General features: G+C 34.4%; 4 protein-coding genes across 5 annotated transcripts; all 4 read right to left on the minus strand.

The window, feature by feature from the left end:
- Positions 1–156: 156 nt before the first annotated feature.
- On the minus strand, positions 157–2,781 carry LOC107024071 (pentatricopeptide repeat-containing protein At1g71460, chloroplastic). Its single transcript, XM_015224959.2, has one exon. It carries the CDS (start codon positions 2,623–2,625, stop codon positions 601–603), a length of 2,025 nt encoding a protein of 674 aa, XP_015080445.1. The 5' UTR covers positions 2,626–2,781; the 3' UTR covers positions 157–600.
- Positions 2,782–3,368: 587 nt separating this feature from the next.
- LOC107026447 (peroxisome biogenesis protein 22) lies at positions 3,369–13,660 on the minus strand. Of its 2 annotated transcripts, XM_015227413.2 has the most exons (8): positions 13,327–13,659; positions 10,905–11,141; positions 10,773–10,820; positions 7,112–7,168; positions 6,946–7,047; positions 5,926–5,991; positions 5,642–5,743; positions 3,369–4,029 (listed from the first exon to the last, which is right to left on the minus strand). In XM_015227413.2, exons 1-8 carry the CDS (start codon positions 13,417–13,419, stop codon positions 3,925–3,927), a joined length of 810 nt encoding a protein of 269 aa, XP_015082899.1. In that variant the 5' UTR covers positions 13,420–13,659; the 3' UTR covers positions 3,369–3,924. The 2 variants fall into 2 exon arrangements, with proteins under 2 accessions (XP_015082899.1, XP_027774405.1); XM_027918604.1 differs by lacking the exon at positions 6,946–7,047 and having other exon boundaries at positions 13,327–13,660.
- Positions 13,661–14,425: 765 nt separating this feature from the next.
- Positions 14,426–16,008, minus strand: LOC107024013 (cyclin-U1-1). The gene is made up of 2 exons (XM_015224886.2): positions 15,500–16,008; positions 14,426–14,831 (listed from the first exon to the last, which is right to left on the minus strand). The coding sequence occupies exons 1-2, from the start codon at positions 15,934–15,936 to the stop codon at positions 14,543–14,545; spliced, it is 726 nt and encodes a 241-aa protein (XP_015080372.1). The 5' UTR covers positions 15,937–16,008; the 3' UTR covers positions 14,426–14,542.
- A 3,775-nt stretch (positions 16,009–19,783) lies between these two features.
- Positions 19,784–20,470, minus strand: LOC107025593 (B-box domain protein 30). Its single transcript, XM_015226367.2, has one exon. The coding sequence runs from the start codon at positions 20,436–20,438 to the stop codon at positions 20,046–20,048; it is 393 nt and encodes a 130-aa protein (XP_015081853.1). The 5' UTR covers positions 20,439–20,470; the 3' UTR covers positions 19,784–20,045.
- Positions 20,471–21,473: the final 1,003 nt, after the last annotated feature.

Below are 21,473 nucleotides of genomic sequence, written 5' to 3' on the forward strand. Positions count from 1 at the left end.
TGGTAGACATGGTGAAACAGAGATTTGCTGGTGGTTGGATTTCCCTTCTGCAGCCTTGGCTCGAGAACCCATGCATATAAGCATTAGCAAAAACAGCAAGTAAACCCAGAGGGCAATTTGGGGGTGGGGGGTGGGGACTCCAGGAACCCATAGATAGAATAGCAACTCCAAGAATCTTTTATAGCAATTTTCTGCAAAGTAAAAGCTTCATTCAGCTTCCCCATTGTGGGAACCTGTTGATCTATCATAATATATTGGAGCCTATACAGAGTTCTATACAACAAAGCTAACAAAGCAAGAATTGCCAGAATGGTGCTATGGAAGGGTAAACAGGCACCATGTGAACCTGTATTTAACATCTTCCACCAGATACGTATACAGTGTTGCACTGATATTTTTCCCAAACACAACATGTCATGTCGAAGGTCCTTCCTCATGTTCGTAATTATGTGTAACATTTTCAGCTTGAGGAATTATTGTTCCTTCCCACCTATGTCAATAGAAAGACAGTAGCAAACTCTACTGCAAGACACTGGTTTGGGTCTGAATGTATAACCATGTGCAACCAACATGCAATACAGCTAATCTTTCTCCTCTACCTCATGTCGAGGATTGCTTGAGAAGCACAAACTTTTCAGCCTCTTCATAGCGACCAACATGATGTAGAAGGTTAATGATGCTAGTATAATGGTCTTCGGACGCCTTTATCTTATATTTTCGTGTCATCATGGTGAAGAATTGACAGCCCTCGTCAGCAAATCCAGCTTTCTCACAAATATAAAAAACAACTTTAAAAGTAAAATGGTTTGGGTTAAAGCCCTTCGATATCATCTGCTTAAACTCGTTTATTGCTGCTCCGTATTGGCCACTTAAGCCATAAGCCTCTATAATAGCAGTCCATGTCATAGATCCTTTTATAGGTATTAAATCAAAGGACAACCTAGATTTATCAATTGCACCACAACTCCCATACATCTTCACAAGTTCTGCAGAAACAAAAGGTACAGATGCTATATCTTTCTTCAGAATCTGACCATGTATTTCTTTCCCGAGTTTCAAAAGTCTTAATTTTCCACAAACACCTAAAATCCTTCCCACAGCAACAGAATCTGCTCGGTGCTTTGACAACTGCATTGATCGGAAAACACCAAGTGCTTCCTCAAGACACCCAGAGTCAATATATGAATCCATCATGGCTGTCCATGATATAACATTTCTCTTCGCCATACTATCAAAAACTCTAGATGAATATTGAAGCAAACCACACTTTGAGTACATCATCATTAGACACGTACTTACAGATGCATTTGGCAAAAAACCATTTTTCACTGCGTAAGCATGAATCTCTTTCCCATACTTTAATTCTTTCAGTTTCCCACAAACAGGGAGAACGGTGGCAACAGTTACAAGATCAGGTTTAAAACCTTCTTGCTGCATCCACAAAATTGATCTCAAGGCCTGTTCAAGTCTCCCATTTAAAATGTAACCCGAAATGAGAGCAGTCCAAGATATCGCATTCCTCTCTTTTGACCTATAGAACACCTTTCTTCCTGCTATAATATCACCACACTTGGAATACATATCAACTAAGCCTGACTGAATGAACAACTGCTTCGAATATTCCTTTGTCTTGATCACATAAGCATGTACCTCCTTGCCAAGTTTGCTTGCTCGTGCTTCTCCAATAACCGGAAGGATAGTAGTTAGGATAACAGAATTCACCTCTAGTCCCTCCCTTATCATCAATCTAGTATACTCCAGTGCCTCCCTTTGCAGCTTATTATGAGCAAAACCAGCTATAATCGCACCCCACATAACTACATCCCTCTCCTCAACTTCCTCAAACACGCGATGCGCAAGTCTAACCTTACCACACTTGAAATACATGTCAATCAAACTAGTCCTAACAATATCACTTCCTAAAAATCCATTCTTGATCAAAAGCCCATGTGTCTTCAAACCTTGAAAAAGCGCACTAGCACCCGCAAAACTCTTAATCAAACAAGAGAAACTATACACATTCAGTTCCACCCCCAAACCCCTCATATCCGAAAACGTACCCAAAACCTCACCATACTTACTCCCACCCAATACCACATTTCCCCTAAGCAAGGCATTCCACGGGTACACACTTCTCACAGGCATTTTATCAAACACATTCTTCGCATCTTCAATCGACCCACAAGCAGCATACATATTAACAACCTTAGTCTGTAAAAACTCATTATTCTCAAGCCCATTAATTATTACATGGGTATGCACAATTTTCGCAGAAGTTAAAGATTTCAAACGAACACAAGCAGCAATAAGTGAAGCAAATGTAGTGGGGTTTACAGGAATACCACGATGGTCCAAGTAATCCAGTATGGTAAGTGCTTCTTTAAGCTTGTTTTGGTGAGCGAATCTTTGAATATCTTTGTAAATGGCATGTGGGTTCTTTGTATGAACTGATAATAAGTTGGGCAAATTGTTGTGTTTTGGGTATTTTGATGGTTCTTTAATGTGACGGGAGAAACTGAGATTATGTGCATGATGATTTGCACCGGAAGAGGGACGATCTTGGGTGTCTCGAGGAGGTTCAAGGTTGGTTTTTGATGGGAGCGGAATGAGATTGCAGCTGATCATTGATTCAGTAGAACTCAGCAAACACTTGAAGAACTCAGTTTAGAGATGTGTGGAACTCTAAATTCTGAAATGAAGATAAGTTTTTGGTTTACCGTTTTAAAATGATATCAACGTTTTGGTTGCTAGTGGCTATTTTAAGTTGATTCAGCCTCTTAATAAGATTTCATAAAGATTCCTATGTCCATCATAATTTAGCTGTTACATTTATTTTTCTTGTTACTGGTCACATGTGTAGAACCAATTTTGAAATTGAATACAGTGCGAAAATACAGTGCGAAAGATCTTTTAGATCCACATATTCCTACGGGGGACGTGGGCATAAGGGTCCGTATGACACAATCAACAATTCGTTTCATTTTCAATTAGGTCTTGCTCTAGCTTCTTTAAGGGTTATTACTTCTTTGGCAGCTCAACACATGTACTCTTTACCTGCAAGTTAGTTTTCTTTTTATTACAAGAACATGGTTCTTGGCATCTTCTTTCCTGGGATCAAGAATTTTGATGTAAATTTAGTAATAGAATTGAACGACACAAGAAGGTATCTTGATTTTGTAGTTTGACTTACGTGCAGTGCTCACCTCCGTTTGTTTTGACGCAATAATAACAAATTGTTTTTTTTTAAAACTTATATAGATTAAGATTAAACTAATCAATTTTCGGAATACATTAAGGATAATATGCATCATATATTTTTATACATATAGGAGGACAAAATGAAACCAGAACTCATACCTTAAAACGAGTGGAACTAAAATATCTAATGGAATCATTATTTAAAACTGAGAATTTAAATAAAAATACTGAAGTTGCAGGAGTGGAGCTACGTTTAGCTAAAAGTTTACACAGACAGATCCTCACTTGCACTATTTTCTTCCTGTTTCTTCCTTTGATTGAAGAGGACGGTAAAACCAAGTACAGAGCTCGAGCGCAACACAGTTGCAGGCCTGAGTTCAGGATTTTGTAGAGGAAGATAAAACAAATGCAAGGTAGCAGTAAATTACAGTGTACTCACATCTATGTTTGTAAAGAGGGGTGATATCGATACACAGCAACATAGATGGATTTGTTTCCACAATACCAGTGCTCTCCTATTAGTGCCCCTTAATCTCACACTATTAAGCAGCAGATACCAAGAAAAGCCATAAAAAATGAGTCAAAACATGTGAAGACTCTCACATGCTGAGTAGAGTAGAGTGCGGAAGAAAGAGGGAACAACAACAAAAAGGAGAGAAAAAAAGAAAAAAGAAGACGAAAACACCTAAAATAAACGAAATCTGCTAGAGCTCTTGTTGGTATCATCTAAACATTTCCAAAGAACTGCTCCAATGTGGTTGAGTTGAAGACATTGATTGCTGTTCTTTCTGGCTTTGTAGGCGAAACATGTAACTGATATTTGATGAATCTCTGCAACCAGTAAAGAATTATACATTATTAGATACAATAAAACAGACGACACATTTGGTTATTAGAATGAATCATCCTATTAAAAGTTGCCCATAAAAGAATGAGCCTAAAGATCAATATTTACAGTAAGCAAATGTATATTTGCAAACACACTGTGTAACGGAGCAAGGAACAAGTAACTTCTTCCACATATGAGGCATTCACATTGTCACAGAATAGTTTGAGCATTAAAAATGAAAAAGACCTTGTATGTTTTCTCAACCTTAGTACCTTTCTCTGCCCCTACTGATGTACTAGAAATGATTAACAAATTGCTTCTGCTCAAGGAACACCAGTTTTATTTTAGAAATATGTACAACTAATGTGAATATTCGCGAAAAATGCATGTTTAATACATGCAAACTCAAAATCAAATATTTTATTTATGTAAATAAGAGCCATTATGAGCATGAGAAGTTTGGGAAGAACATGTAACATTGAGTCTTTAAATATTTAATATTGAGTGACCCATCTAACATTTCTGTCTAATTTTGCATCCACGTGTTGGGCAGCCATGCAGTCGTGAAAAAAGAAGATACTTAGATGTGAAAGCCACTTAACTATCCCTCCCGTCTAGTCCCAACCGTTGTTTCATTATGCTTTCTTCATTTACAATGAACCACAACTACTGCTCTAATCTCAAACTAGCTAGCATCAACTATATTAATCCTACATACACGCCATTCTATCCGGGACCATTTCATCCCAATACTCGATCATTATCTTCTAAGACAAATTAGGATTAGTAAGGTAAGGTCTAGCCCCCCTTGCTTTGTACTCTTCTCTTTCAGGTTGCTGTTTTTATTTATTAATAAAAAACCATCCCTAGGTACCCCGCCTAGCAGAATCATTTTTTTAAAATTAAAAAAAGAAAAGAATTCTAAGGCAAACTATAAGTTCTCTAAATCTGGGGAATCTTAGTAGCTTGGTTAGTTACCTGAACTCTCACCTTGTTGATGAGGGGGGTTCAATTACCCAAAGTTGTTATCCCCTCCCCCATTTCCCCTTCCCCCATTTAAAATAAATAAATAAGTTATCTAAATCTTACACTTATCTCTGTATTGACTTAACTTGCTTAATCTCAAACTAGCTAGGATCAGCAATATAAATCCCCTATATCATACCATTCTAGTTGAACTATTTCATTCCAATACTCAATAATTATTTGTTAATACAAATTAGAGGTCCTCAAAATCTTATACATATTTTATTTGCAACCAGCATGGAACACAAATTATAGCTAATAGATACCTCTGCAATTATACTTATGAATTGAGAACCCAAATTGATAGCAAATGGAGTTTCTAACAGGAGTGGAAGGATAAGGAAGTTCTAAAGATTAATTTGAGCAATAGTAGAATACAAGAATGACATTGTGAAACCTAATTAGAGCAGCAGTAGAATGATTCCATTACAAAAAGAGAGAAGAAGAAACACATAACAGATCAATGGTTGCCTTTATCTGAAGTATTCACATTTTCAGCCTATAAATTACTTTTATTGAATGAAAAGAACAATTAAAATGATGATGAGCTCATTGATCATATTCTTAGTCAAAGGAAATGATGAGTACCGCTAGCTGAAATGTGATTTCTGGATTTGTATCTATGTGCCAATCAGGTTCTAGTTGTCGAACAAAGGATGTACGTCCAATCTCAGTGCTGCAAAAGAGAACCTGCATATGCAGTCTTATCAGCAACATATAATGCATGAAACTGGACAAAAAGTACCATCCCAACATTCTCAAAACCAGGAAAAGAAACAATTCGATGTTTTCCTAGAAGAGAAACCAAGCAGTTAAGACTGTATTATTGACATTCACTTCTTACAGATGGTAAAAAGCTGTTTAGCTACTACCTTGTCTTTGACCAGACCTCCAGATGTAAAGACTCCAGCATTCTCTAAAGCTAGGAGGACCTTTTTCTGCACATATTAGTTCATGTGATGAATATGCATAGAAAATGAACAATGTAAGTGTTAATATACACATGCAACTTCATCATACACAGCATATGCACATCCTAAAGTAAGGCCCACATGGTTATGAAAATGTGGATACTAAGAAATGACAAGGTAGCTAGCAAGCATAATAGATATACAACCCAAGATGAATGTTAAAGATTAATGTTTTTGCCTGGGGAAAGCCTAAAAGAAGAAAACAAATCTTGAAATTCCAATTTGGGGAAAAAAGTAAGTTACACAAACCAAATATTGAAAGCCACAACTTACTGTACCTATTGATTGGGAAAAAAAGAAAAGAAACCCCAAATTGGAATATGAGTTCCGGTTCTTCTCCTTTTACGATTCTCTAAGTCTCGTTCTTAAGAAATTGGTCCAGGTTCCGAACTGTGATAAGGAATTTGCAAATGAGAAATCTCAAAAGAAAGCCAAATACAATGTATCTCATAGTTAATTGGCTCTTGCTCCCATTTTGCATGGTGCTTCATGGTACGGCAAGAATTAATTGCTCTCAAGTTTGAGCTCTAGGAAAGAAATCTATGAAGAACAAAGATTAACAAGTGAAGTTTTTGCCACTACAAAGGCACAAGAAGTTGATTCTCAGGCTGATCTAGACTATAGTTGAATCGTAGTCCTTTTTTCCTTACTGAAAGATACTGATTGCATCTCTTTAGATTTTTCAATTTATGACAAGTTTAGAGAGCTAATTGATTGGGTGCAGAAAGCTAACGAATCATGCCCACAAAAAGAGGTAAATTTCCTATTTCTACAAAAAACAAAAAAAAGGAAGGCATCAAACGAATTCTATAAGGCAACGCCCAACACTAGTCTTTCTAAACCAGGATATAACAAGGATTCGCATCAGTAAAAATCACAAATCAACAAATAGAAAACATAAATAAATGAATGAGGACTGACTTCACTTTCATCATCAAGGACTCTTTCCATGAGATAAAGGTCACAAAATTTGGTGATCTCAAGCAATACTTCGAGTACGGAGGATCGCACGGTTGCTTGTTGCTGTCAAGACAAAGTATAAACAATGTCACACCGGTCCACAATAAAAGCCTGAGAAAATAATTACCTGAAGTTCCTCTGGGCTAGTTTCCTCAAGGATCACTCCAAGCAACCTACATGTCACCTGTAATTAAAACCATAGCCAAATCATGTTGTGCTACCATTACCAGAAAGCCACAAACAATCCACCATTACCAAACAGATCATTAAGAAAGATTTTTATCTACTTAAGCCTAAAGAGACGTCCTACATTGATCCTCTATCCAAAATTTAGGCCAAATAGTATATGGCTATCTTCATATTGAGGTACAGACCACCATTATCTGACCAGATACTTCCAGATGAAACAAACCGTATATTCACTAATCATATAAAGACTCTTACCTGTGTTCCTATAACAGCATAAAAATGACACAGAACAGGTCACAACGCAAATTGTACATGCTAAAGCTAGGGATAAACTTGCATGTTCAGATCAACAAACGTTAGAGATGCTCATATAAGACCCAAGGAATTTCTTAAATAATAGAAAGCATATTAAGGAATGCTGAATACTTGATGCAAATTCTGCTATCTATCTAGGAAAGCACGTCACACACTAAGTGGAATCGAACAAGTAATTAGCAACTGAACAAATAGTTCATAAAAAGAATATTTCCTCAAGGCATATCAATTAAAGATGTAAAGCCTAAAATTCCTTCTGAAACAGGAAGAGAGCTTCAAAAATGGAAACTCTCATTTTGTTTATTTATTTACTTTTCATTATGCAAACCCGCATATCACTAGAAAGAAGTGGATCTTCAAAGGGACTTAAAGCTTTCATCTCAATCTATATTTAGTAGCCAGCAATCTACATTTGTGATCTTGTATATCCTCTACTTTGGTCTTTTAAATACTCAGATGAACAGTGTATTCTTCATATTTCATTATAACTCAACCATCTCAAGATTCCCCACCACAAGAGAGAGACTACTTGATAATGCAGAAGGAGGTGGTAACCAATTCTTACAAATGAACACCAACCGATACTGTAATCATCCTCCGCTTTCACAAGTTTTTAGCTGTCAGGATCACTCTCCTTACTCGCAAACAAATGAAGAAACATACCTTTCTCAACGCACGCCCTAGGGATCCAAATGGATAGATGTGGTGAGACCAATTCCTCCCGGATCAAAAGCTTATCATGATGTGACTTAAACCGAAAACAACCTATCACTTCCCACCCTTCCCCCAACTTCAAAAAATCCTGGTTCTCATGCGAAAATTTTATTGATTCAGCAGTTCAATGTCATCCTCATTAGACAAAATAATATAGATGCTTGAAAACATGAGTCTAAATGCATTTTCCCAGCATCACATATCAAAGTAACCTTCTTCCCTTCATTGACCTTGAAAGTGATGTCACCACTACAACCTTACTACCGCTTCAAAATGTTCCTCTACAGGCCACACCCAAGGGGAGTCTGATATTTCTAGTCCCTTAGCGCTCACCCCTCCACAACCCCACCTTTTTCCGCTATAACCAATGGATGTCCTCCTCAATCCTGAATCTCCCTTTAATCAATATCAAGAATGTTCATGAAATGAGATCTATCATCATCCATCCATCATAAGCAAGCAAAACCTAGATCTCCAGCACATTAATGTATTTCTCAACTATACACTAGTTGAAAGAGCTAGTTATTAGTGTATCCTAGTTCTAGTTGAGTATCTAGTTGTATCTCCTATTCGTGTATGGTTCGGACTCGTATTTTGTAATCATAGTTCCTTTAGATGTATCGCAACCAACTGAGTATATATCTCATACATGAATACAATGAGATTTGAGTGTTTTCATCATTATTTAATTCCTCGCTATCATAAACGTTAATATGGTACTCTGGGAAACCTCCACGTCAGTGATGCCATCTTCTTTGTCGTCTTCCAATCTGCTTTCTCACACACAGCACTTCATCTCTCTTAAGCTCACGTCGAGCAACTTTCTCTTATGGAGAACTCAACTACTACAATACCTCAAAGGCCAAAATCTTTTTGAATTTATCACAAGTGCAAGACCATGCATGTTTGTTGATCCAACCCACAGGATCCATTGAAGTTCAACCCAACCCTCTCTAAGTGCAATGGGTTCAACAAGATCAGCTAAATATGAGTGTTGATCTCGTCACTATCAGAGGAGACTCTACCTATTATGACCGGTCTCAACACGTCTAAGGAAATTTGGGACATATTAGAACTTGCTATATGATCGACCTCGAACAGTAGAACCTTGAAACTCCGAGAGCTCACTTTACTAAGCTTCTACAAAACTTGGTGCCTCTCAAGGTTAGGGTAAGATCTGTGTACAATCTACCCTCTCCAAACCCCACATGTGGGATTACACTGGGTTTTTTGTTGTTGTTGTCGTCGTCTCGGATTGCCTCCTTCTAAAACGGATGTTTCCCTATTCGTCTGCAACTCATGTGGTATTATTGCTTATGTTTTTCTATATATTGACGATATTATTTTGACAGGAACAATGACAAGTTCATCGCTACCTCTATTGCTCAACTGGGCAGCACCTTCTCTATTAGAATATGGGTGATCTAATTTTCTTCCGCAGCATTCAAGTGAAATGATCGTCTTCCAGACTGGAGCTCTATTAAACCCAGTATGTGCACAATCTTTTGGACAAAGAAGGCATGTGCAGTGGCAAACCTCTTCTCACTCCAATGGTGACTAGTGTTAACTATACCCAAAAGGATCCAACTTTCCATGATCCTACTCTATACAAGCATATTATTGGCGCCCTTCAGTATTTTCACTTTGACGAGGCTGTACATCGCATTTTCGGTTAACAAGTATGCCGGGTCATGCATTCTTCAACTATAAATCATTAGTGTGACGTGAAACACCTATTGATATATTTCCAGCACACCAAGACATGATCGTTCATCATCTTTGTTTCTGTGTATCTTCACCGACAGGCCTTCACCGATGCGTACTAGGCTGGCAGCATAGATGATCGTCAGTCCACATGTGATTTTGCAATTTTCTTAGGTGACAATTTCATTTCTTGGACCTTCAAAAAGCAGAGGACTGTAGTTTGTTCCTCGACAGAGTCAAAATATAAGGCATTGGCGGATGCGGCAACGAAATTTGACTTACATTCAATCTCTTCTATTTGAACTCGGAGTTCATCCTCCTAATGCCCCAACTCTCTAGTGTGATAATATTGGTGCAACTTATTTATCTCATAATCTGATTTTTCATGTTCGGAGAAAACATGTGGAAATAGATTATTATTTTCTTCAAGATAAGGTTGCTATAAAGGATCTTCAACTCTGCTTCATTTCTACCAAAGATCAACTGACGGATGTCCTCACCAAGCCTTTACCTTCGGCTAGGTTTTAGTTCCTTCAGAGCCACCTTAAGTTTGCAAGGGAAGTATTAGTGTATTCTAGTTGTTGTCGGTCACTATCTAGTTTGTATCTCCTATTAGTGTATGGTCAGGACTTGTATTTTTTTATCTGAATTCCCCTAGATGTACGGTAACCAATAGTATATATTTCTCATATATGAATACACTGATTCCACCATTATCTAATTCCCCACAATCATTAATGCTAATACTAGCGACACTAGATAACTGTTGAGTACATTTCTCTTAGATACAAAAGAAGACATGCCATACAAGGCCTCCAAAATCCAATTACTTAATACTTCACAGTAGACAAAGTGACAAAATATACCTTCCTCCCTTCACTCAGCCTTTGCCTAACTACCTGTGCAAGTGTTGGCTGCAAAAATCACAAGAAAATGTTAATTATACACTGATAACATTTCGTTTATTCTGCTCATAGTGGAGAAGGATTGCTATCTACCTTTACTGGCTGAAAGAACTCATCAATAACATTTTGAGCATTTGAATCCTCCGAAGAAGAGATAACTCCTGAAGTTTCCACATTTGCACTTGAATGAGTGCTTACACCAGAACTACTAGGCGTCGCACCTTGTCGCTTAGGAATTCTCCTTTGTGGTCCACTAGGTGATCTCCACACTCTCCAGGTAAAAACTATAGCAACTGCAAGACCTGCTATGGCCCCCACAGATCTTGAATCCTGCATTCAGCAGATAGCTGTTACCATCATATTATATAAAAAAAGCAGAACATTTTGATAGATCCTCCTGGGATGAAGCAAATTGAAGGTTATACCACAACTTATATCAGAAAAGGTCTTTATTTGTAAGGTTCCGGACAAAACAGTTTATTGGATTGTGGAGAACACAAATTGCTAAGTTAACAGACACTGCTTTCCCCAACTCTGCAAGTGGTTTGAATGATTTGACCACTCAAACTTTAAAAGTGTTGCTTTATAGCATCCTATATTACATGCACTGCTCCCAAATGCTGCTAGATGTATGGATGATTTGCAGAGCCACACTTTTAGAAGTGTATCTTTCGAGCAATCCTAGACCAAGGTAGTTATTACAGTGTTATGTTCTATCTGATTAGAGGTTAACTCTTCATACTAGTTGATTGGAGACTTGATTAGTTTTTTTCCTTCAATATCTATCATTTTTCATTCATTTCTGATGATGTTTAATCTGAAAATTGCAAAAGAGTTCACTTGACAGGAAAGCACAACCCAGAAAAAAGGGACATTGGGACGGTTTAGAAAAAAAATCAGGAAAAGTAAACAGGGAGCCGTCCAAATTGGCCTAAACCAAATCTCAAACAATCGACTGAAGTTGTGTACTTTAATTGAAAATGGAAAGTCAAAATTAACCAAGCAAACTAGACATTTCTCCTTGAGAAACATCATCCTGTGGGTGACCTTCAGGCTTCGGGATATGGTAATTAATAGATAACGGTAACTACAAAATTCTATTGCAATTTGCTATTGACAAACAAAGCTATATTAAGTATCAATATCATAGTCAAGAAATAGTTGGAAATCGTAACTTCACCCAATCTCTTAACCTGTGAGACTCAACTCTAAACCAGCAATGTTATGAGATAAGCCCGTGTTTCTCAACTTCTAATTTTACAACTGAGAAATTCCGGCACATGGTTTGAAACCTGTGTTTCCAAACTTCTTCCCTCACTTCTTTTCTCCTCCACCCTCAGCTTCTCTTACAACCATTTCTCGGCAGCTTAAACTGCTTACACTAGCTACAAGAATCTCAGTCTACACTTCCAAATCAGCATAGGGGTCACTGTGATAGCCTAATAAACTTACCTGGATTAGAGTAGAGGAGAGGTTATGTGTAGGCTGTAGTGAGGACAAAAAGAGAACAGATTTGGCATTTGAAAGGACCGCTTAAACATGTGAACATGTGAAGATGACCAAGAAACAGTTATGTGAGGACAAAGCAAACAAGAGAACAAGAACTGGAGGATGAAAGACAATAGAGAGACCAATAGTGGCAGAGAAGAAGCACAGACTAAAGAAAATCAAATGCCTATCAAATAATGAAATGCATTTTATCTTCAACATGAAAAAGTTGTGAGAAGTTTTATTAGAACTACAACCAGAAATAACAACTTGGCAGAAACTTGAGGACTAAGTTTAACCAAGATTTCAACAAAACTCTATCCGCAAACACCATAATTTTGAAGAGACATGAGATTGATTGCAATATATAACTGTTAATATCAATATTATGACATTTGAGCTATGATTGTTATAGATATTTGATCAGAATCATCTCTACATCATTACATAATTAAACCCTTGATAATCTCCGTGTCTCTCAACTCATATAATAAGCCAGACATTCATGATACCGGTCATAAATGCTACTATTCTAAAATATATTCAGTGACCTAGCTAGCACATTCCAGAGAGAATTTTCAAGTTTATAGAACATTAAGATAAGTAACTGAATTCCAAGTATTCGAACCTTACTTTTTATCTAGTGGAAATGTTTCTCCTAAAATTGAAAACAACATCAATAGATCTTATTCTTATTTTAACATGATTAAAGCTGCCTAAGTACAGTATGCATCTAGTAACAAGTTGTATATCCCAGTATAATTAGCAAAAGGAGCTAATTTCAATTATAACATCTAGCGTCAACTTATAGTTCCCCTTACAAGAAATTGTGCTTAGCAAAGCCCTTGCTTGTAATCATGTGAGCTAATTTAGGAATTCCCAGCACGAATTTCAATCTCTTATTACAACTCAAACTTCAACTCATTTTTTTCCAGTAAACATGATTTATCAATTAAAATTGTTCAGTGCTTAATTCACAATTAAGAGATATTTAAACTGGAGATAGGGAAAGAGAAAGAGAAATAACCAGTGTGTGGAAGATATTAGAAATCTTCACGGTCAAAAAAGCGCCGAATCGCTTGATGAGCTGAAGGAAATCGTCCTTGGAGGAATCACCCATGTTACTTGTGGTAATTATATAACAAATTCAGCAAATTTGGCTCCTCCACCTCCTCCTAGTTGTCGTCGTCAGTTGAGTTTCCGGTGACCGATGAATCGAGCTTTCAGCTTTTCCGGCGGTCTCCACCGTGACTTTGTAGTCCAAGTTTTTGATGGAAATAAATATGAAATTGACAAATAGGGACAGCGAAACGCAGCCTTCGAGGAGAAGGTGATATTTGCATTTAGCATATTCTCATTTTAACTTTTTATTTGTTTATTTTCCTTTGGAATAAATGAAAACAAATAAATTGTCTTTCTTTTCTTTTTTTTGGGAAAATGGATCAATTTTGCTCAACCACTACTATCATAAATTGAATAATTTCACTTTTCTTTGAATATTTTTGACAAATATGAGTGCTCACATTATTAGGGGAAAATTTTTTTACTCATAATCTTCAATTTGAAGACTATTTAATTAAATGCAAATTGCCATAATTAGGATTATATATATATATATATAAAGTCTATCATTGCACATAAATTTTATTAATGGTAAAGGTACATATCAAATAATTCGCTAATAACGTAACATGAACTTAAATTAATAAAAAAAGATAATATATGATCAACATTACCATTTGCAAATACTATAAAAACTTTTATCAAAGACTTAAAAAAATTACCAATTAAATAGTAATAAAAAGCATTAGCACGGGAGCCAGCCCTCTAACAAAACATTACTATATATATGTTTTGTTACTGTATATATGGTTAAAATTATTTTTTATATATATATAGAAATATCAAACCCCTTGCAATTAGTATGTATATTTAATTTTTCAGATTTTGAACTCCTTATTATAAATTTTAGCTCTGTCATTGAGCATGAGTATGATTTTTTCTTCTCTCTTTGTAAACCTGTATGTCCAATTACATGGATCACTCAATTGTGTTATGGTACAAATAGTTTTGTCCTAATAATGCACAAAAACTCAAATTCTTTCAGGCAAGTGAGCATCGCAAAATGACAACCACAATCAAGATCAGCTCTACGAATATAGAAAGAGTAACATAGAGACAAGTATTTTTACATTTTATTGAATAATCTCATTAGAATTTATAGTTGTCACTGACTCATAAATTTAATCTAACAATTGTGACGGTGAAGAAGTATGATCAATGTCTTCTACTGAAATTTCAGTGGCATCATCTACAGTACTAGTAGTACTGCTATTAATAGCTGACTTTTCAATCTTGAGGGTTGGTCCATTGCTCAACATTTCCCTCTCCAAATACTGGCAATAACTTTCGAAAACTCGTGCACTCATATTTACTCCAAAATCTAACAAGAAAAGTAGCTCCAACTCCAACTTGTTTAATTCCGCATTGCTTACTCCTCCAACTCGGGCATAGAATGCATTGTTATAGTGTCTGAAATACATGTTAACAACAAAAAGAATCAGGGTACAAAGTGACTCTATATTTCTTCACTTTTCATACTGAAAAGGCGAAACAAAAGAAGAGGAATCAGATGATTGCTGTGAAATAACTATTCCTCACAATTGCCTCAAGGGTAGTATTATTTTACGCTTAGATGATAAATCGTATAATTTTACAATTTCATCGACCCGAACCAAAAGTTTGAAGTCTATTTCTTTATTACTAAGTTATTTCAATAAATAGGTAGTTTTGCACTTATAAGTTAACCTTGTGTAGTTCTAAAAAGGGATATCAAGCCCTTTAGTCACTCCAGATTCCCCTCCCCCAAATACACACACACACCCACACCCAAACACACACACTATACAAGATGTTGCATAAATATATATGTTATATTCCAGCACTTCTTAAAATGACATTAAATCTATGATTAAAATAAAGTAATAAGAATATAAAAGCAATTAATGATTGAAAATTAGGTAATGAATTTGATCTTTTGAAAGTTACAATAAAATTGTAAAAAATAAAAAATTCTATATATGAATTCACACTAAATATTAATTAACTTGATTATCATACTTCAAATTAAATTAAATAAATTCAAACAGATTTAAGTAATATTAATCGAACATGTGTAGAGAGAGCAAAGAAGTACTTACGCATCATCGAGCATTTTGGAAGCAACCATAACACTAGTAACAAGCAGCCTATGCACATTCAAAGAAACCAACAGAGAATCTGGATACTTATGCCCCAATCTATCAATATACACATATCCCACCACAAAACAAGACGGGCTACAGTTCGTATACTTATATAACCTCTCCAAATACTTTGGTATACTTATATTCGGCGCTCGAACCCCATGAAACGCATTAAAATTCTTCCCTAGTACCCTCCGTGGGCCGCCTGCCCCGTTGCTCATGAGTTCATTATCATGACCAACCTGGCGGCCTAGTAGTAACAATTGATCATTCCTTGCTACGAGCTTTTCGAGCACATAGGACAAGATGGTTAGGACCCGAGGGATGGCTACATCGACCGCGCTCGGGTCCGGCCGGCGGTGGAATTCGTCACTGCCGCCCTCGTGAAGCATCTAAATTAATGGAACTGATGTTTGTGTTGATGAAACATTTGAGTATAGTTTTTTTTTGTGTGTGTTTAATTGAAAGTTGAACGTTTGGTACTCGTCGCGCTCGTTATCTGATTTGAGTTGTTTTCCATCGTGGGCTGTTGGACACGTGTCATGAATAAGACAATACTTTAGTTATACGTTGGTTTCTTCTCTTCTTTTTTTTTTCTTTTTTTTGAATTTTATTTCCTCTTATTTTTGGGGCAAATTGAAATTTTGGTTGAATTTCAATATTTCTCAAACTAAAGTATGTCTATCCTTTAATGAACAGTGAAATGAAATTCTTTTTGCCTTTTTTTTAAAATAATTTTTAGTAGGTGCTTAAATATAAAAACTAGTTGAATTTTTTTTTGGTTAAAAACTAAAGTTTTTGTGATATGACAAAATAAACCTCGTAAAATTAGTTAAACTTATAAGCAAATTATTCACTAGCCAAGCTTTATAACAAATAAAATCAGAAGCACACCATTGGTTTTATTACTTTATTTGATTTACTTTACTAATCAGCAACTACATTAAATTTATCCAACATAAAATGTTATTTTTATTAAAAATACTTGATATATTAAAGCAATAATGTTAGTTAAAGAAAAAGTATAGCATCTATGTGATTTATGAGGGATAATAAGGGCAACGGTGTACTATATATCAGATTTAATTAGCTTTGATTATGTTGAAACACTCAATAAACTTTTTATCAAAAAAATTATTTGCATTTACTCATTTATTGAAAAATAAACTTAATAAATAGCGACTGTAAAATTTATTAAAGAAAAATAGGATTGTATCGAAGTTGTGATTTCAATGAAAGTGGTTGCAATACTATAGGCCAGGTCATTGTCCCCGTAAAGTTGAATTCATCTAGTAGTTCTCTTTCCTCAGTCAATATAATGAGCGACCTAAAATTCTTACGTTTATGTAATTATCTATTTTATATACATTTTATATTCGTAATTTCTTTAAAACATCATAGTTATTATAATTTGATAATTATTATTTTTTTCAATTATCAATACAATATTTTTTTGTATATTTCATGACACAAATGTGCATATATAAATTATTGTACACTACATAATAGCACAAATGTTTAGATCTTAGGAAAGTTCTTATCGATTATATTTTTGAAAACTTTTTTAATTGAGTAAGTTGTTACACAAACTTATCAAAATTATTGTAGAAGTATTTAAAAATAGAATTAAGAATTTACCTATTGACTATGTCAAGTAAATTATAGGAAAAATTACGCGGCTAAGCAAATTTATCTTATTTAATTACTCATCATAGCTATAGTTTGCTATAATTACCACTCGAGACTAACATTATACATTAATTACGTGGGCTGACTTTAAGTTTGTATAATTAGTCACATTTGTATATGTATAATTCGCCAGGATATACAAATACACATGTATAATATGCAATTATTTAATCTATATACATATACAATTCACCTCTCTCCCACTCTCTTCCTTCTCTCGCTCACCTCTCTCCTCCCTCTCTCAATCTCGCTCGCCTCTCTCCTCCCTCTCTCAATCTCGCTCGCCTCTCTCCTCCCTCTCCCAATCTCGCTTGCCATTATACAAATGAATATGTATAATATACAATTATATACACACAATTCACCTTCTTCCCTCTCTCTCGCCTCTCTACTTCCTCTCCCAGTCTCACTGGCCTCTCTCCTCCCTCTCCCAATCATTCTTGCCATATATACAAATACATATGTATAACATACAATTATCTAACCAATATACATATACAATTCACCTTTCTCCCACTCTTTTTCCTCTCTCTCACACCTCTCCCAGTCTCGCTCGCCTCTCTACTTTATAACATGTAGCTAGAAATTGTAATTATCAAACTATAGCTATAGAGAGTAATTAATTATTTTTAAATGGCTATATGTAAAAGTTTTCCTAAATTATATCATTTTTAATTGTAAATTATTTCCTAATTTAATTAGTTTGAGCTTGAAATGTGTAAGAAGGCACCTCAAAGAAGAAATGTTAAACTATGATTAATTTCAAATCCAAGTGAATTAGACAAAATAAAAAGAAGAATGTAACTGCAAATTTAATTGTCAATGAGTTTTAATAATTGATCGACAACAAACTACATTAAGAAATATTCAATTTATATTGAAAATAAATACATAATTGTTATAAATTCATTTAACTAAGTGAATTGAATAAGAAGAAAAGTTTTCTCCTATATCTATTTTTCTTGTTTTCTTCTCTTTATATTATATTATTTTGGCCCGTAATTCTCTTGTTTACGTTTGGTCTGGCTATTGAAATGCCTAATAGTAGTTGTTGGTGAAATACAGTTGTAATTGAAAATAAAATGAAAGAAAATATATTATCTTGAGGACACAAAAAGAACACATGCCTTTAACTAAATAAAACTTTTTTTTTTACGAAGTAATTTTTATTATTTTTATATAATTTTGTACTCAACATAATATAAAACAATTATTATTTATAAGTGAGAAATTCTTTCATACCGAAAATAAAAAAATATATGAATAAATAAATGATAGAAATTATTTCTCATAAGTTACCTAAGTTATATTACATAAAGAGATAAGTTAAATGAATGAAGTAGCGTGTGTGTTAGTCGTAAAAGTAGTTTTCAAAGAATGGAATAGTTGACCATCATCACTTCTACCACTAAAGACGGCAAAGAAGGGATCAAATGACACTATATATTTCTTTCTTCGGTTGTTTTACATTTTGATTTTATATACCGATAATATAAAAAAAAATTACCTAGCCTTAAATTTAAGGCAAGTAAATTTCTATAATATGTTAAATATATTATAGCATGGATAAAATTCTCATAGCACTTATATACTAGTTAAATTATATAATAGTGAGCGTGAAAATTCTCATAAAAATAAATTGTTTGAGGTAGTTTGAGCGGATGACGAAAAAGATTTATTTTATGTAACGACAAATTTGATGTAGTGCACTGTCACCTTAATATTTTTCTTCTCATTTTGTCGTCTTTAATATTATTTAAAAGTTCCATTTTATCTTTACCTTAACTTTCCATAATAACTCCACTCCGTACATTACTTTTCTTCTAATTCAAATTATGAATGTGTGATATTATGTAACGACGGAAAACAATATAATCTATCCAAATATTATATCCATTAAAACAATAAAGTACGATATATTATGAAACAATGCGTAACAACCATCCAAACAAAGTGTAAGGATCTTGGCTTTCAAGGAGATGATATAATCTCTCAGAAGCTATTGACTTGGATTTCAACATTGAACTTGTTTACATCTTTATGTTCTGCAACTGATTGTCAAGATTGTGCTTTCTAGCCGGTCTCTCTGAATGGTTAATACTGAATTGTGATGGGAGTTGGATTTGGATGTAGAAACTAGCAACCAAGTACAGACGAGGGAAAAAATCAGAACGTGATCGTACCTTACTCGACTAATAGTTTTTATTTTAGAAAGTCACTCAACTAATGATAATTATCTCATAAAGTCACTCAATTTTGTATTGTAACCGAGTGTGAAAGGATAGTACTTTTCTCTAGCATGATGATTTGATGATTATAAGACACACCTGTTTATTTACAGTTATCAAACTCTATACATAAGTGATTTTTGTTCAATGTGATGGACCTGTTTTTTTATAGTTTACTTGAATTGAGATTTTTCTTGTTGATCAGATGAGTCAAAATTATTTGCCAAAGAAAGGTCGTTTCATGTGAATCATGATTTCTTCTTGAATTGGCTATTTCAAAATTATCATTTATGACCTGCAGATTCGGTAAACAGAAGCATTCTTCGTCGAAAAATTATATTCCATCGAAAGGTCAAATTTTGTGTTTTCGACTCCTCTGCTATGCCAAACATGCCAAAGTACCCTATAAGCACTGCGATCTTGTCTTTGAGAATTTTTTAATTTTTCTTTTTTGAAGTTCACATACTAACAATTTATTATTTTACTACTGTATCTGTTTATTATTAGACACTTCATTAATTTAAATTAAATGCATCATCCAGTAATGGAATTAAACAAAAAAAAAATTAAAACATAATTAAATATCAAATAAACAGAAAAAGCTCTTGCGGCGTCGTTCTGTAGTCCGTCGTCTCAGACTCTGCACTTCTGCTTCTGTTTCTCTGTTCCAAACGGGCAATCGTCGGCAAAATCAGCTCCGACGAAGTTCCGATCAGAAACCGCCGCGTTGTTTTCCGGCAAACGCTGCAAAGAAGGCACCTTATATGTCTCTGAGCCAAAAAATTAGCTCCGTGAACCGATCTATCACATTTCCGGCAAAGAAAAGCATTATCAGCTTCACAATAAACAGAGGCCTCTGAACTACAGAGAGCACAAGTAATTGCAGAGCTAATTATCGATTCTCCCTCTTTCGAAGGCCCTTTGCAGTATGAAGTTGATGAAGTTTCTTCTTCACCCTCTCTTCTTCCACTACACATCTTTTAACTTTTGTTTGTAATTTGAAGAAAAATCGATATGTAATAATATATGAAGAGAGGGCTTATTTATAGGAGTTTTGTGAATGCACCGAGGTTTTGTTTTTATTACTCCACTATTTTTAAATTAAAATTATGTCAAATATTAAAATATCTTTTAATTTTATGATTTTAAATATATCACGTGAAAAGTTAAAGGTGTTGCCCCAAAAAAAATGGGTCATTCATTTTGAAACAAACTAAAAAAGAAAATAAGATCATTCTTTTTTAAACGGATTGATTTAATATTTTAAACCAAAATAAAAAGAAAATTTTTATACATATATAAAACACTATAAATTAATTTTTTTATATATATATGAACCAGAGGTGGAATCTTTTAGTTCTTCCTATTTGACCCTCATTATGAAAAATACATCATAAAATATTAATCAAAATTATTGTAATTTGATTATAAAAAAGAAAATCATGACAATTAAAAATTGATGGACGGAGTTATACATTTACATACTTTTTAAGTCGACTTTACCTATTTATATCGTCCAACTTTGAATGAATAGAAGTAAATATTTAAATTTGTATAAAGCTAAATAAAGAAATACACACGTGTTATCTTATCTTACGAGTTATAAACACATATATACCAAATTTAATTATTCCTAATTTAAATTTGTGTTGGATAGTATTTGTTTAAAGAAGGCTAAAGTCATCTGCGGCCCCCTAAAATTGTCCTCATAATTCACTTAAACACATCAACTAAGGTTAGTACCTATTAAACACTCTAATATTAACGAATATGTACCTATTAAACACAAAATAATAATAAGCTTTTAAAATGTTGTGTGTGTAATTCACGCACACTATTTTAAAAAAGTAACCAATAAGATTGCAGTATATGGCACATGGACCCAATCTAATGAATATTTGATTATTTTATAAAAAATAAAAATAAAAACTCGAACCATTAATAATCCTAAAAATTAATTAGCAAAAAGGAGAAAAAAGAAAACCTCCATTCCCACACAAACCCACCCACCC

Source organism: Solanum pennellii, chromosome 7 (assembly GCF_001406875.1).
Source record: "Solanum pennellii chromosome 7, SPENNV200".
NCBI classification, from domain to species: Eukaryota; Viridiplantae; Streptophyta; class Magnoliopsida; order Solanales; family Solanaceae; genus Solanum; species Solanum pennellii.

What these genes read in the sequence shown, in the direction of transcription:
- LOC107025593 (XM_015226367.2), bottom strand. Translation starts at nt 20,438, where the DNA reads ATGTGTAGTGGAAGAAGAGAGGGTGAAGAAGAAACTTCATCAACTTCA.
- LOC107026447 (XM_015227413.2), bottom strand. Translation starts at nt 13,419, where the DNA reads ATGGGTGATTCCTCCAAGGACGATTTCCTTCAGCTCATCAAGCGATTC. An exon ending in CTAATATCTTCCACACACTG is followed by an intron (nt 11,142 to 13,326) that starts GTTATTTCTCTT and finishes TGCTGAATGCAG; the next exon opens with GATTCAAGATCTGTGGGGGC. An exon ending in AAATCACATTTCAGCTAGCG is followed by an intron (nt 4,030 to 5,641) that starts GTACTCATCATT and finishes TACTGGTTGCAG; the next exon opens with AGATTCATCAAATATCAGTT.
- LOC107024071 (XM_015224959.2), bottom strand. Translation starts at nt 2,625, where the DNA reads ATGATCAGCTGCAATCTCATTCCGCTCCCATCAAAAACCAACCTTGAA.
- LOC107024013 (XM_015224886.2), bottom strand. Translation starts at nt 15,936, where the DNA reads ATGCTTCACGAGGGCGGCAGTGACGAATTCCACCGCCGGCCGGACCCG. An exon ending in TCCAAAATGCTCGATGATGC is followed by an intron (nt 14,832 to 15,499) that starts GTAAGTACTTCT and finishes CATGTATTTCAG; the next exon opens with ACACTATAACAATGCATTCT.